At 34.4% G+C, this 16,640-nt stretch overlaps 1 protein-coding gene across 4 annotated transcripts in view; it reads left to right on the top strand.

The window, feature by feature from the left end:
• The window catches only part of TBC1D23 (TBC1 domain family member 23), a 56,727-nt gene that overhangs the window by 23,603 nt on the left and 16,484 nt on the right, over window positions 1-16,640 (top strand). For all 4 annotated transcript variants that reach the window (XM_077884156.1, XM_077884159.1, XM_077884157.1 and 1 more), the window contains 8 exons: window positions 2,561-2,684; window positions 5,863-5,987; window positions 6,079-6,125; window positions 6,923-7,026; window positions 8,300-8,422; window positions 9,738-9,830; window positions 12,153-12,323; window positions 14,757-14,799. In XM_077884156.1, the coding sequence (XP_077740282.1) occupies window positions 2,561-2,684; window positions 5,863-5,987; window positions 6,079-6,125; window positions 6,923-7,026; window positions 8,300-8,422; window positions 9,738-9,830; window positions 12,153-12,323; window positions 14,757-14,799 (830 nt within the window). The remainder of the gene's footprint in view (window positions 1-2,560; window positions 2,685-5,862; window positions 5,988-6,078; window positions 6,126-6,922; window positions 7,027-8,299; window positions 8,423-9,737; window positions 9,831-12,152; window positions 12,324-14,756; window positions 14,800-16,640) is intronic.

Below are 16,640 nucleotides of genomic sequence, written 5' to 3'. Positions count from 1 at the left end.
GACATTTGGATTATATTCACTTTTTGACTCTTACGAATAATGCTGCTATGAACATTTGTGTATAAGTTTTTGTGTGGACATATATTTCATTTCTCTTGGGTATGTACTGAGTTGTGGAATTGCTGAATTATACGGTGACTGTATGTTTAATTGAGGAATTGCCAGCCTTTTTCACAACTGTATCACTTTACATTCCCACCAGTAGTGAATGAAGATCCCAGTTTTTCCACATCCCTGTCAGCACTTAAGAAAAAATTATTGTAGCTATACTAATGAGTATTTGGTATCTCTTTATGGTTTTGCTTTGCATTTCTCTGACAATCAATGATGTTTAGCATCTTTCATACACTTGCTTATTGGCTGTTTGTATATCTTCTTTTGGGAAATGTCTGTCTGTTTAGGCAAAGAACTTTTAAAATACGCATCTGTCCTAACGTATAGCAGGGTAGAGAGCCTCTGTGCTACCTTGAAGCCATAGTGCTTCATGTAAGTAAAACAGACCCAGAGATACCAGGAGACAGGGCTACTATGATCATGGAATTTATATTTGAGACTGGAATTCAAATACATCTTTCAACTCCTTATATTTTACCACGACTTAGCATAACAGAGCTAGTGATAGCAAGAAAGATGATGTTCCAGCTTTTCCTCTAAAAGATACTGGTGGTGGTCGTTAGCAGTGGTGCGGAGGGAGGATTTACACTGAGCTGTGTAATACACTCTCTTGTTAGGTTCCTCTAGTTACTCTTTGTGAGTTCCATCTGTCACACAGCACTCCAGCAGTGGCGGTTAATGCCCTTGGATAGAACACAGCCCCACAAAATGCTGCCAGAAGAACTCTATTGTAATATATTTTATTACAGATTCAATATAACTTGGGTAGAATCCTCTGGAGCACAGTGCTGCAGCAATAGTACACAGCTGTTAAATGAATAGATGATGTTGCAGTGGCTGACTCCCTGAGATGTCCTGCTAGGGACACAAAGTAGGCGATTGTTGCTACATTTTTATGTCCCTACACTACTGTCTGCTTCTGTGTTTTGCCTTAGCAGTCAGTTGCCTTGCGTTTATAGAATGGGGAGAGTATTCAGACAAGGGAGGAGGTAAACTTGCCAATATGAATCCAGTTTCTGTCTCTGGGCATCTGAATTAACAACCTAGGGCTTTCTCTACAAAACTTCCCTGTCATCTACATTATCCAAATAAGCTACAGGTTCATATTCAATCCTGGCATTGATCTCAGATCTTGGTTATATAGAAATTACTTTTCAGTATTCCCACTTAAATAGCATTTGATGACATTCTTTTTTTTTTTTTTTTTAAGATTTTATTTATCCATGAGAGACACACACACAGAGAGACAGAGGGGCAGAGACACAGGCAGAGGGAGAAGCAGGCTCCCTGCAGGGAGCCCGACGGACTCGATCCTGGGACTCCAGGATCACACTCTGGGCTGAAGGCAAGCACTAAACCGCTGAGCCACCCAGGGATCCCAGCATTTGATGACATTCTTTATCAGTGCTTCTGTGTTAAAACTGAGACATTCATTAGTTTTTTCACATGAAGCCTTTTATTTCAGTTTCTTTACAATTTGTTTTTTAGAGACTGTACCAATACCAAAATACCACTTGTTGCAATACTGAGTTATATATAGAGAAGAGTAATATGGCATGACAGTTTAATACAGTTTCTGTGTAGAGGTCTTAGCTGACTTCTTAGCTCTGTGGCCTTGGGTGAACTACCTGTCTACAACTAAGCCTCTGTTTTCTCTACTGTAAAATGAGGAAAAAATAGTAATTATTTCATAGGGTTGCTCGTAAAGATAAAATTTGATAACTTTTGTAAAGTGCCTGATACAGTGTCCAGCACATGATATTTTCTCAACAAATACTTTTATTGAGATGGTCTGTTCTTTGAGCTGTTTACATTTTTTATTGATTCATTAGACACAAAGGAAGAAGGAAAGTAGTTGTTATGTTGCTTGATAAAGTGTTTTGTACCTCTTGGGATTTATTCTGATCAGTAGTACCCAGGCTACTTCAACAGCTTCTAAGGTTCTGGCCCAGTATTTTATTCATCTGTGGCCATTTTACACTTTTACCTGGGTTAAGGGACATCCCTACTTGAGTATATTAACTGTGGAGCTAACCTGAAGCCTTTCTAGGAGTTTTCTCTTATGTAGGGAAGAAGAGGGCTTGACTTCTTTAGAACTCTCTAGATAATCCTTTTGGGATCCAAAAGTTATCAGAATAACCTAAATGATCCTGCTGTTTGCAGTGGTCCCTGCAGTGCTTTTGTTTGAGTGCTCCCTGAGTTTACCTAGAGAGAATCTCCCTAGAGTTGGCTGTAGACCTGCTGTTGCTGCAAACTTTCTGTCAAGTCAGGTTATGTTAGGTGTTCTGAGCCTGGTTCTCTCAGATAGGCTTATTATAAATGCTGTGGTGTTCAGGTGTTTTGGGGGTGGGGAGAGGAGGTGGGGTGGGTGTTACAGGAGGACTGGTTACTAATATGACCATTTCTGACCCATTAATGCAAAAACCTTGCTTCTCTTGTCTTTTAGGGATTGTTCTCTGAAGGGAAGACCATTTCATCTTTTCAGATTACTCATCCAATACCATGAGCCTGAGCTGTGTTCTTTTCTTGATACAAAGAAAATTACTCCAGACTCCTATGCACTCAACTGGGTAATAAAGTGAAAGTAGGAACACTTAATGAAAAATAGCTTTCTATAAAACTATAGTTAGGGTTTTTTTTTTACCCCCAAGTAAGAAAAAAGAAAAATACTAAGTTACAGACCATTAATATTTAAACCAAAGGAGTAAAATTTTTGGCACTTCAAAAATTGGTTTTTTAGCTCTTGATTATGTTCAGATTATTTAAAGTGAAGTTTAGCCTTTTGTTGTTTTACATACATTACGTATATATATGTTATATATATATTGTATATGTGTAATATACATGAGGTATATAAATGCAGTATGTGCAAAATATATGCATGTAATATATGTAAATATATGTATCAGTTCACTTTAAAACTTTGTGTGATTTAGGTATTGATGGTGTGTATGAGAATTGATATCTAATCATGAGGAAAATGTCTTAAAGATTGTCAAATGATCAGTATAAAGGAATATAAAGTACATCTCAGCTGTATTCTTCTACATTTATATTTTCAGTGGGAAGTTTTATTATTCTAGGTCAGTGGTTCTCAGACCTTTTGGTGTCAGACCTCTTATATTCAATATTTGTTGAGGATCCATATTTTATATGGATTATGTTGGTTAGAAATTAAAACTAAGAAATTTAAAATATTCATTTAGAAGTAATAAATCCATTACATGTTAACATAAATAGCCTATTTTCCTAATGCAAAATAACTATTTTTCAAAAGAAAATTAGAGTAATGGCATTGTTTTATATTTTTGTGAATCTTAGTATTTGGCTTCATCACAGATAGGTAGATTCTCATATCTGCTTTTTATTCAATCTGTGATGATACTATGTACTTCTAGAGCTCCTTGGAATACACTTTGAGAACTGCTCTTCTAGGTAACTTTTAAGATGGTTTTTTTTTTTTTTTTTTTTTTAAGATTTTTCTAAAACAGTGATTAGGTGCTAGAAGAATGTTCAGAAATTAAACATATTCCTTGATCATGTCTTAACCTAATTTTTCTTCAGAAAGGATTCCTTTGTGCCACATAACCGTGTGATTTAAAACAGCCCCTGAACCTCAATTTCTTTATCTGTAAAATGGGAATAATAATAATACCTATCTTAGAGGGTGAAGGGATGAATAAACAATCAAGAAATGGAACTTAGAGAATTCTAACTGGTTTCAACTCTGGCATATTATCTCAAACTGCAACAGCCTATTTAGTTCTTAGCCACAGTCTTGTTGCTTTGAGTTAAAATAATAAAATACCTGTAAAGTTAAGCTTATCTTTTTTTTTTAAAGAGTGAATGTGCACATATGCACAAGCAGAGGCAGGGAGGGGCAGAGGGACAGAGAAAGAGAGAATCTTAAGCAGGCCCCCTGCCCAGTGTGGAGCCTGACGTGGGGCTCAGTCTCAATGCTGAGGTCGTGACCTGAGCCCAAATGAAGAGTCCGACACTTAACTGACTGAGCCACCCAGGACCCCTACTGTAAAATTACGTTTTCTCTGAGATACATATGTTGCCATTCAATGTACTTATTTGTGTTGAAGTAAAAAAAAAAAAACTATTTCTTGTAAGCATCTTGATATCTTAATAGAGGTCTCTCCTGTCACATGCCTCAGAAATGCCATTTCTGTTGCCAGGTCTCTGAATCAGTCCTCAGTGCTGGTCGTAGATTTTAACTGAGTACTAAAACAACTGATCTGTCTTCAGTGTCCCAAATAGTTTGTTCTTGCTACTAGTATCATGTCTATGGAATGGAGGTGTTTTTTTGTGTGTGTGTTTTTTTTGTTTTGTTTTGTTTTGTTTTGTTTTTAATAATGAGGTGCTACAGTTAAAACTAATTCCCAAACCTTGAGGACCTATAACTGTGAGTAATGCAGTGATAGCTGTAGTTTGCCAAGTGAGTTTAATGATGACAATATATTGTGATTTTGTTTTTATTACATCTTTGGCTATTATAATAGTGGTCTTACTTGTAATGGTAATTTTTAAAACAACAACAAAAAAATTAGTAGCACCATATTCTTTTTTTTTTTTTTAAGAGTTTATTTATTTATTCATAGAGACACACAGAGAGAGAGAGAGAGGCAGAGACACAGGCAGAGGGAGAAGCAGGCTCCATGCAGGGAGCCCAACATGGAACTCGATCCCAGGTCCTCAGGATCACACCCCAGGCTGTAGGCAGTGCTAAACCACTGCACTACTGAGGCTGCCCAGTAGCACCATATTCTTTAAAAGCTCTGTGGTTAAGTGTAATGGCAGCTAGCTATGGAATATCAGGTCGTTTTTCTAGTGCAAACACCACCACTCACCAGCTCTGTGAGTGTGGGTAAGTTATTTAACGCTAGTCTATTTCCGTACCCCAAAAACGGGAGAGAAAAATGTCAACTTTGAAGGCCTGTTGTGAGAATATTTAAAATAAGTGATAGTTAATAAGAATATGTGACCGTTTATTACTGAAATATGCACTAATGCATATGTTCCCATTAGCCATTAAAAATGTAAATTTAAACCTCTAGATGGAATTGTTTCTGTATCTGATAAAAATTGAATACTTTAAAAATATCACTGAATTTATACAATTTGAAACACAGGCTCTAGAGAAACTTAAAGAACTCTCATTTGAAGTGGAAAACCATAGAGCTGAAACATACTGAGGGATATAAATGTTTCATTTGTTTCAAATGATGGACAAGTAAGCTTTGGCAGCAGTTCACCATTATATTGTCATTAAAACTTTTCTCTGTGTTCTTAGATTACTATGTTTGATCCTTATCATTACCTTATAGGTTACGGACCATAATAATTGCGGTTACCTGTGGTTATCAGTTACCCTGATAGCAGTAGTTATGCTAGTTATGCTATGGCAGATATGTGCTGGTTACTTTAGATATTTCTATCTCTCTCTTCACAACAATGGTAGAAGAAGAATAGCAGTATTCCTTTTTTTTTTTTTTTTAAGATGTAGAAATGGAAGCTTTAGAGGTTAAGTAACGTGCCCTGTGTCACACAGCCAGTAAGTGGCTTCATTGTGCCTTGAATTCACATATTAGGCCTTTGCATTACATACAGCAAAATTAAGCTACACATTAAGCATCAGGTGCAGATAATGTGATATAATGTTACTTACACATATGCTTTCATACTTTTAAAAGAACAGGTCATTTCCAGTGGTTTATGTCTCATTTCATTTCCTGATTACAGCTTGGAAGCCTTTTTGCATGTTACTGTTCCATTGAAGTCACTCAGGCAATATGGGATGGATATCTACAACAAGCAGATCCATTTTTTATTTATTTCTTAATGTTAATAATCCTTGTTAATGCAAAGTAAGTATCAAGTTGCTTAGATTTTTCTCCTTTCTATTCTCAGGGTACTCTGTTAATATTTAACTCAAATTCATTTGTGTCTCTTGTACAGAGAATTTATTTTAGCACAGGAGTCTGACAGCAAAGAAGAAGTTATCCGTAAGTATCACTGTAGAGGAAATACTTCAGGTCACTGAAACTTAGGTTCTTCATCTATAAATTTAAGAGATTAGTCTACAGAACTCTGAGGTTTCATTCAACTTGTACACACTCTGCAGGTGCAAACTTTAAGGACTATTTCCTTCAATTTTGCCATCTTCATTCATTTCATCCATATTTTTTCACTGTTTCAGTTCTTTTTCATATATTATTCTGGTTTGTTTCTTCATATCAAATGGCCTCCTCTCTCTCTCCCGTCTTCCCTTCCTTCTTCCTTAATTTACCCTTCAGTACTCAGATTTCATAGTTATTTCCATTGTGGAAATTTGGTTCTTTGGGTTCTCCCCATTCTAGCACCCACACAGATTAATCTCTCTAGTGCCTGCCACTTTGTACTATAATATAGTGTTTATCTTGCTACATATAATGATTTATTTTTACATTTCTCACACAAGACAGAGTTCCTTAGGTCAGAAACTATTTCTAAGTCATTTCTTATTTCTAGGGGCCCTGGCACTTCGCGTGTTTGTTAAATCATAGTACTGCCATCAAAGCTAATGAATTTGATTTGATTGCCAGAACTTTTTTTCACTAACTGCAGAATTACATTAACAGTTTCAGCTCCTTTGGGGGAACTCCACTTCTTCTCAGGCAGTTTTATAGGCATTGCTGTTGAGATTCCATCTATGTAGTTTTTATTATGTTTGAAGATATTCTAGCTTTGATATGCAAATAATTTTCATGATTGTATTCATCACAATTTTTTAAACGTTCTCCTATCTATAATCCTTTTTCAGAGTTCTTGGAAAATACTCCATCCAGTTTGAATCTAGAAGATATAGAAGACCTTTTCTCTCTGGCTCAGTATTATTGCAGTAAAACACCAGCTTCTTTTAGGAAGGTAGAAGACAAGAAATTACCAGCTTCAGTATTTCACATTTTGTACACTGTTTTATTTATGTTGTGTCCACTTCAGTTAAAATACTCTAGGTTGTCACTCTTTCCTTTCTTGTTATGTGTTGCAATTTGGGGGATTTTTCACTGTAAATACTCTCCCTAGTAGAGAAACAGACAAATTAAAAAAGATAGTATACAAATATGCTAGGAACTATTTCACTTCAACTGTGATGATTAGTTATTTCTGATCATGAGAAGTTTGAGGTACTTCTTAAGCTAGTGCTTTCTAGACTTTAAAAATTTCAGAAATCTAATGGAGAATGTGTAATTATGCCTCCTTTATCTGGAGTTTAGCTTTGTACAATTTTAATGATATAAAGCTGTCTCATGAACAAAAAGGGTCCCTTAGCTGCATAGAGACTTAGAACCTTTCTTAAGTGCTTTCCAGTGAAAGGACACCAGATCAAAAACAGGAGTGGTATGAGCTCCTAGAAAGTAAAACTCCAAGAATCAAAAGCTAATAGTGGAGGAGGCATAGAATTTATTATCTTTATTTATTTTTAGGCATTCTGTAATAATGATTGCTAATTGGTGGTCATGTCACTGAAACATGATAAGGTTAAATTATGTTCAGTGTAATATGTTTCAGAAGGCAGACAAAAGCATTTCCCCTGAAACTAATTAATTAAAAAAGAAGTTCATTTTTAGGGACTAATTTCAGCTATTTTAATAATTGCCTTATGTAGACCACCTCAGTTCCTAACAATATCAAACAAGTCAGATGATAGGATAGTGGTTTAGGATGCTCAGTGAAAAAGAAGTCTTACCCTTTTCTTTTCAGTCTTTTAAGAGGAACACCTTTTATTCTTCAGACATAGTAAATAATCTGCACTACCACTTGCTAATTAAGTCAAGCTGTGGATCAGTGTATTATGTAATTTTTGCCTTATTTTGTTTTTGTTAGGTTAAAATATGAAAAGTCATAACATTTTAAAATTTTAATATTTCACTCCAGGTGATATAGAAAAATAGCTGTGTAGAATGTTTTATCTTTTTAAAGTCTTTTATTTTGTGTGTACTGACAGGGAGGGACTTGGTATACAGCCTTTTTGTAGCCTTCGGCCTATAAGATTCGAGATGATATAATATTCAGTTTTAAAAATCACATGACTCAGCGTTATAAAATTATTTTATGTTTCATCATGGTTTATTAAGAATGTTCTTTGGAAGAAAGATTAATTTTGTTTATAATGTTATAAAAATTTCTTTTTAAACAGGATAATCACCATCTATTTGGTAGTACTTTGTTGGGAATTAAGGATGACGATGCTGATCTGAGTCAGGCTCTCTGTCTGGCTATCTCGGTGTCAGAGATCCTTCAAGCAAATCAGCTTCAAGGGGTAAGTAAAGAAAACCCACAGTTTGTCAGAAGAATGTTCCTTTTAAATGCAAGGAACCAACATTTCCTCCCTTTGTTGATTCCCACAAAGTTAATTTACTATAAAATGTAGCTGTTTTGCTTTTTTTGAATGGTTAATGTGTTTAATCTTCTGCCCACATGCTCATTTTAAAATGACCAGCTTGTGTGTTATTTTACTTGTCAATAATTAATTATGCTTGACATCTATTTTTGTAAATTGCCAAATCTTTTTTCATATTTTAACAAAGCAATTGAGGTTGTATAAAGTACTTAAAAAGATGGATTTAGCATTTAACAGTAATTATACAGCTAATTGGATTACATGATCTAGTGCTATAGAGCTTATAACAAAGGAGAATTGAGGATATGCTGTGCTGTCTCCTGCATCTCCTGCATAAAAATCTAATGAGCCAGTTTTTTCAGTATATGTTCTTTATTACCAGTAGTGCAACAGTTAACCATGGGTGGTATGTGTATCTGGAAGGTGGGGTGTATTTCCAAGATGAAGAAGAATGGGCATAGAAAGACAGGCATTTCATAATAGATTCTTTTAAAACAAACATTTCACATATTTTTTCTTAATAGAACTTAATTGTTTTGTTTTTTTTTTAAGATTTGAGAGAGAGAGAAAGAGCGAGCACAAGTAGGGGAGGGACAGAAGCAAACTCCCGCTGAGCAGGGTCCTGATCCTAGGACCCTGAGACCATGACCAGAGCCCAAGGCAGATGCTTAACTGACTGGGCCACCTAGGTGCCTCTTATTAGAACTAGTATTAAAAAATAAATGAAAACCAGTAATCCATTTTAAATCCTTCATGTGAATTTCTTCGGTTCAAACTGGCATTGCAGAACCTCCTCTCATCCCCAAAAGATGTTTAGTTCTTAAGGAATCGAAATTGCTGGCAACTTTGGGACTAATATGCAGAAATGGTAATTGTGCCTAGATCTATGTTTATAACTATGTAGTTTTTAAGTATATATTTAACATGATATACATTAAAAATTTTAATTCCAATATAGTTTTTTAGCTCAAACTGACATTCCTCTGCTACACATTTAAAGACTTTCTAGTCAAGAACAGTATATATAAAGTGTTTTTAACTGTTGAAAATGAGCATAGTTATGTAAGATCTTGAGGATATTTCTTGCATTGCTTCTAATTGGGTCCTCCTAATTCTGTGAGATCCGTTTTTTAATAAATCTATTCCCTCTCCTTTGCCTGAATTTGATATTGTATTATGTGAAATGTGACCCTCATGGCAAATTCCAGTATGTCAAATGTTGTTTTCCTCTTAGGAAGGAGTCCGGTTCTTTGTGGTGGATTGCCGTCCTGCAGAGCAGTATAATGCTGGGCATTTATCAACTGCTTTCCACTTAGATTCAGATCTGGTTAGTATAAATGCTGGTTAAAATTTTTATAAAGTAAGAGAATAAATAGGTTTTTTTCCTTTATTTCATAAATAAATATATATGTTCCAGACTGGGGACATTTTCTTTCTGCTTAAGGAAGGAGTCTCTGCCTATATAGCGAAAGTATTGTTTTCAGATTTCCTTTTCACCAGAACATTCTTCTGATAGGATACAAGATAGATGCAAACAGTTAACTATGGCTTACTATTGCCTACCATTGTTATGTCAGTAAATTCTAAACTTCTTACTGTGAGTTATCTGATGTAGCACTTAGCGTAGTGCCTTGCATCTAGTAAGTACTCTATAAATATAAGCTCTTACTATAGTTTGGGTAATTCTAAAACTGTTTACTACAAGCCTTTTTTCCATCATGAGTACTTATGCATATAATTCAGTATTTAATAAGGGTGGTATCTGGCATATCGGTGCTCGTTTGTTAAAATTGCTGTCTAAGGGTCACTTTAATTAAAAGAGTAGATGAATAAGAAATTAAATTTTATCAGAAATACTCAGAGTGAGATAAACATTTAAACTATTCTGGGTTATAAGAGCCTCAGGGATGGGGAAGACAGAGGAGTAACTCTTTTTGCTGACTATGTAGTTTGCCCTTCTTGCCATCTCATCTGAAAAAGGTGACATTGAAGCCTGAAAATGTGACAGTGAGGGGTTTAGGTGGTATTGAGAGGAAACTTACGAAAAAGAGAAGTAGAACCACTCAGACAATTTGGAGGGCTTTAAGTAAGAAAGGAGATCAAGATTGTTTGTATCCTGAAAGTGAACTCCAAGCCTTTCTCTTTGATTTGCCTAGGAGTGTTTAGATAGTCCTTCTTTTATGCTTATTTAAAAGTTTGCTCAAGTGATTCATGAATATTTGATTTTTTTCTTCAAAAACTCAAAAGGATATCTCCAGAGTTAACTATTACCACCTTGTTTAATCTTCCAGATCTTTTATTGTGTATTTATATCTTTCTTGTTCACTTTTTTTTTCACTTGATTTTTCACTCAGCAGTTCACTTGCTTTTTCACCAAACTGTTTCTTAGGGATCTTTCCGTTTAAGTATGTTCTTTCTTTTTTTTTTTTTTTTTTTTAATATCCCCACATTTTATGTATGTATGTAAGCAAGCAAGCTCTATGTGGGCCTCAGACTCACACCCCACCATCAATAGTTGCATGCTCTGAGCCAGCCAGGTACCCTAAGTACATTCTTTTTAATGACTATATAGTGATCTGTGGTAAAGATATACCATAATTTATTGCCCAGTTGATGTACATTTGGGTTATTTTCAGTTTTCTTATAATAAGCAATACTGCAGTTATATGCTTGTACACGTTTTGTGAACTTGTGCAAGTATTTCTGCAAAATAGGCTTCTAAAAGCCTATCTAAAAATACCACTGCATTATAGAACATTATCAATTATTTTTATGTTATAAGAATAATGGGTGAAAAACAGTGGTTAATTATTAGTGACGTTGAACATCTTTTTCTAAGTATATTGTTCTTATTTTGTTTTACAGATTGCTTTTCTTTGGTTTGTCCATTTTTCTGTTGGATTTTCACTGTTTTTTTTTTAAGATTTTATTTATTTATTCATGAGAGACACACAGAGAGAGAGGTGGAGACAGAGGCAGAGAGAGAAGCAGGCTCCATGCAGGGAGCCTGATGTGGTACTCGATCCCAGGACGGTGGGATCATGCCCTGAGCCAAAGGCAGACGCTCAACCGCTGAGCCACCCAGGCGTCCCTTCACTGTGCTTTTTATGTAGCCCTGTTATAACAGTTTTAACATATTTTTGTGGTTATTAGCATATCTGTTTCCTTGAGGGGAAAATATTAACTTTTTTCATCCATTTATCTTTAGTACCTAGAGTAGTGCTGATAAAAATGTCTTCTCCTATTTCTGTCCTCTAAGAAATACCAAAGAAGTGGAAACTAAAAAATAGATCTTGTTTTAATGTATTGTTTTTAGTTATGGACCCTTCCTCTCAGTGTGAAAACTTTTCTTTTCATGATACCTAATGACATTATAGCTTATTTAAAAAACACATTTTTTTCTTAGAATATTTTCTTTGCATATTTAATCTTTGAATTTTCAACTTTTGTTTTAATGTATTATAGGTACATTTATATACATTTCTTTTCTCTGATCCCAGCAATTTTGTTTATAGGAGGCTTTATTCCTTTGTTTTTATGGTAGCTATTTAAATACTGTTTTTTTCCCCCTATAAGAATATTTCAGATTTGGAAATGTATGTGTCATATACCGTTATGCCACATTTTTAGTTTTTAAAAAATTATCTAGATGCTCCAGAATCCATCTGAGTTTGCACAGTCAGTAAAATCTTTGCTGGAAGCACAGAAGCAGTCCATCGAGTCCGGCTCCATTGCTGGTGGGGAGCACCTCTGTTTTATGGGCAGCGGTAGAGAAGAAGAAGACATGTACATGAACATGGTTCTGGCACACTTTTTACAGGTATGCTGACAAATTATTTCAGTTTTTGTTTTGCTTTGTTTTTAATTTATTCGACAGAAAGAGAAAGCACAAGCAGGGGGAGTGGCAGAGGGAGAGAGAGAAGCAGGCTCCCCACTGAGCAGGGAGCTCCACACGGGGCTTGATCCCAGGATCCCTGGGATCATGACTTGAGCCAAAGGCAGATACTTAACCAGCTGAGCCACCCAGGTGCCCCACATTATTTCAGTTTTGCTCCGTTGGTGCTATCACCTTTAAGAAGTTCCTATAGGTAATTTTCCACTGTTGCCTATGTTGTAAAATTTATATGTAGTTTCTCTTCACAGCTTATAGATTTTGTGTCTTGCCAAGAAAGGACTTCTTGAGATTTTTCTTACATGCTTATGTGATTTATTTTTTATGTTTAGGTCTTGAACCATCTGGAATTTATTTTTGTGTAATAAGTGAGGTAGGAATCAAAAACATCTTTTTCCCAGATAGGTAACCAGTTGTGCTATCAATTTGAAATACCACCTTTTTAATACACTTAATTCCTCAGTGTTTCAGGATCTATTTCTGGATTATTCTGTTGTGTTGCTCTTTATGTCTGTTCACTCCCTAGTACTTTTTACAGTAACTACATAATTTATTTTAATATCTTTACTTTGAAATAGAATAAATATACATGTATATTTTTCATTACACTTAGCCACCTTTCTGTGTTTGAATGTTGTCTTCAGCACAACTAATTTGTGTTAGTGATTTTATACAACCTGTTCTCTATCTGCTCTATAAAGCTTCACTTGGTGATGGCTCTTTTCTTTATAAAATTAGTTGTTTATTAGATATTTTATGATAGTTAATACATTAAAGCCTTCATTTTATATGACCCTAAACTATAGAATCGAAAAGACCACAGGCATGGTATTTATTGTACCAGCCACTCAATTTGGATCCTTTTCTGTTCATGTTGTATTTTATTGGGAATCTGGTTTGAGAAAATAAGTCTAAAGGAAAGACTCCTTGAAAGGTAAAATTACAGAGAATGAACAAGGCATTTGGGATGAGAGGGTCATAAGATAATTTTATATTTTATTAAAGGAGAGATTTTAGAATTTTACACAAAAACAAAAATAGTGACTCAGACTCATTTTACTTATAGATTTGATTGGCCTATTTAAAAAATGCTCTGGTATAAACTATATATTGTAAGTCCTGTCACATGGCAAGAATTTGAAATACTGTGAACTTCTTTTTATAACTCAAGTTCTTAATGTGGTTTTAGAAATTTTTTCCCCAATTTGTATCATAGGAAATTTCAAACATTCAAAAATAGGTAGAACTGAACCCTATAAACTCCTTAGAAAGATATAACCACATTATTATTATTATACTTTATTATAAAAAAAAATATGTTGTTTAGGTTTCCCTGATTTTCCCAGGATCCAAAACAAGATGTTTTGGTTGACATCTTTTAAGTTTCTTTTTATTTTTTTTTTATTTTATTTTTTTTAAATTTATTTATGATAGGCACACAGTGAGAGAGAGAGAGGCAGAGACACAGGCAGAGGGAGAAGCAGGCTCCATGCACCGGGAGCCCGATGTGGGATTCGATCCCGGGTCTCCAGGATCGCGCCCTGGGCCAAAGGCTGGCGCCAAACCGCTGCGCCACCCAGGGATCCCCTTAAGTTTCTTTTTAATTTATAGGTTCCCTTTCCTAATTTTTTTACTTACATATATCTGTTGGAAAACTGGTACTTTGTCCTATAGAGAGTTTCCCACATTATAGATTTTGCTGATTACATTCACATGATAGTGTTTATCGGCTTCTGTCCCTGGTATTTCCTCTAAGTTGGTAATTTTATCTAGAGACTTGGTGGGGCCAGGAAGTCCTGGGTGGTATGAGCTTTCATCAGAAGGTACATACTGCCCAGATATCTCTCTTCTTTATGTCTCATTTTTTCTTTGTCATTGTTTATTAGATCCATTATTTAGAGTAGTTTGTAAAATGGTAACATTCTGTTATTTCTTATTATAATTAGCTCTAATATTTGTTTTTATATTTCTTTTTTATGAGAGACACAACATATTTTGAAAGCTTTTAAAAACCACTCTAATTATATCCAAAATACAATTTAATTGGCTTTGGTTTGACTCTTTATTTCATTTTGGAACTATAATACAAATAAAATCATAGTCTTGTTAGTAGCTATGAAGTTGTCCCCTTCATTCCACCCAAACACCAGACCATACAATATACAAGGTAAATGAATGTATATCTTTTTGTCACCTTCCAAAATGTCAAAGAAAAGAAAAGGTCCAGAAATCTAATGTATAACTTTATATTACATTTGTCAATGTATAACTTTATATTACATTTGTCAGCTTATAGAACTATGAGAGGTTTTAATTAAATTACATTTTGGAATAATTTAAATTCTGTTTTTTTTGCTACAGAAAAACAAAGAATATGTGAGCATTGCCAGTGGAGGATTTATGGGTAAGGTTTTAATTTATTAATTATTTTCCCTCCACTTTTCAGAGGAATTTATATCACCAGATCTGACTTGGAGTGACCAGATCAGTTAATGAATAAACTCTCTTCAGTCATTCTGTATTTTCAGAAAAGGCAAGGCCACAGAACATAGAGATTACAGACAAACATAATAGACATGTGAAATGAGCAGATATTTAATGGAAGATTATTTCAATAGATAGGTTAATGAGCTCGTATTTGTAAAAAATTTTTGTAAAAATGCACAAAAAACTGTCTATGTGACTTGTCTTTATGGAGAACGTGGAATAGATAGGACTGGAAAACAAGGGTAGGAGGAATACATATACTTTTTTGCTTTTTTGTTATATTTTATTTTTAAGCTACTTGGAAGTATTAGCTAAAAATATGGAATAGATTGGAATAAAACAAATAAGCTGATGTTTTCAAATCTTCAGACGAATATCTGGTAATCCAGGATAGTAAAGTAATTGACAAAATTGCTGCAGGCAAATATTTGAGAATTTATGAAGGATTAGGTCAGGGTAAAAAGATTAAAAAGAGCCTTTTTAAAATAAATGATGTTATTTAAGAGTACAAACTTGTGATTAGTAGATAAATAAGCTCTGGATCACTGTAAGTATAGTGAACATAGACAACAATATTGTATTATAATAATCAAACTTGCAGAGATTAAATCTTAATTATTCCCACCATAAAAAAGAAACACTAATTCTATGATGCGATAGAGATGCTAACTATTGCTGAAATGGAAATCATATTACAATATATAAATCATACATTTAATAATGTATAAATTAAATACCTTAAATTTATACAGTGCTATAGATCAAATATATTTCAATTAGGAAATAAAGAGCCTTTAATATTAAAATCAAATTAATATTTGTTGAGTAGTAGAATCATGAGTTTGAATCATGAGAGTCTCATAAGGATTAAGTTCTGACTTAAGATAATCTTGTATAACTTAGAATTAAAAAAAAAGAATTTTTGACAGATTGGGATCTATTTCCTTTTGATCTTTGTTGATATTAGCAAGTACTATGATTCCTGCATATTGTGACCTGATAACTAAAACCTTTGGGGCTCATACCCAGAGTGATTTACAAAAGGGGTTATTTATTTACTTATTTATTTAAAGATTTTATTTATTTATTCATGAGAGACACAGGGAGGCAGAGACATAGGCAGAGGGAGAAGCAGGCTCCCTGCAAGGAGCCTGATGCAGTACCCGATCCCAGGATTCTGGGATCATGACCTGGTCCAAAGACAGACACTCAACCATTGAGCCACCCAGGTATCCCCAAAAGGAGTTATTTTAATAAGTGGTGTTAAGCAAGTATTGGCCTTAGCCTCAGTGTGATTTATTAGGAATTTTGACAGCATGATACAAAACTTGGTTATTAAGCTTATCATCAAAAGCCTCTGAAAAGAGGTTTTTATAGTGTAGTCTAGGTTTTAGAAGCTTTTTTTAAATTATGTATTACTTCTTTTTCAAGAATAACCTCTCTTACCATATCAGTTAATGCCTTCTTTAATTAGATGTCTCTTTATGGTAAAACAAAAGCCACCATAGGTTTTCTTTAAATCCTTTCCTTTAATCCATAAAAATGTTGCTGACATTATCTCTTAATACTTGAAAGATTCCCTTCCAGAGAGGAAAACATCAAGCCTTTGTATAGTTCTTGTCATCCTTAAGGTCAATTATGAAAAATTGTACTTGTACAGAGGACTTTAGGAGAAAAAGAGGAAGGCTTTCTGTAGCTTGGAGTCCTTCATTCCTTTATAGAAGTACAGAAAAAAAAAAAAACAGTAATTATGTCTTT

The sequence above is a fragment of the Canis aureus genome, chromosome 35 (genome assembly GCF_053574225.1).
Source record: "Canis aureus isolate CA01 chromosome 35, VMU_Caureus_v.1.0, whole genome shotgun sequence".
NCBI lineage: Eukaryota > Metazoa > Chordata > Mammalia > Carnivora > Canidae > Canis > Canis aureus.
This window is presented reverse-complemented; position numbering and strand designations above follow the sequence as displayed.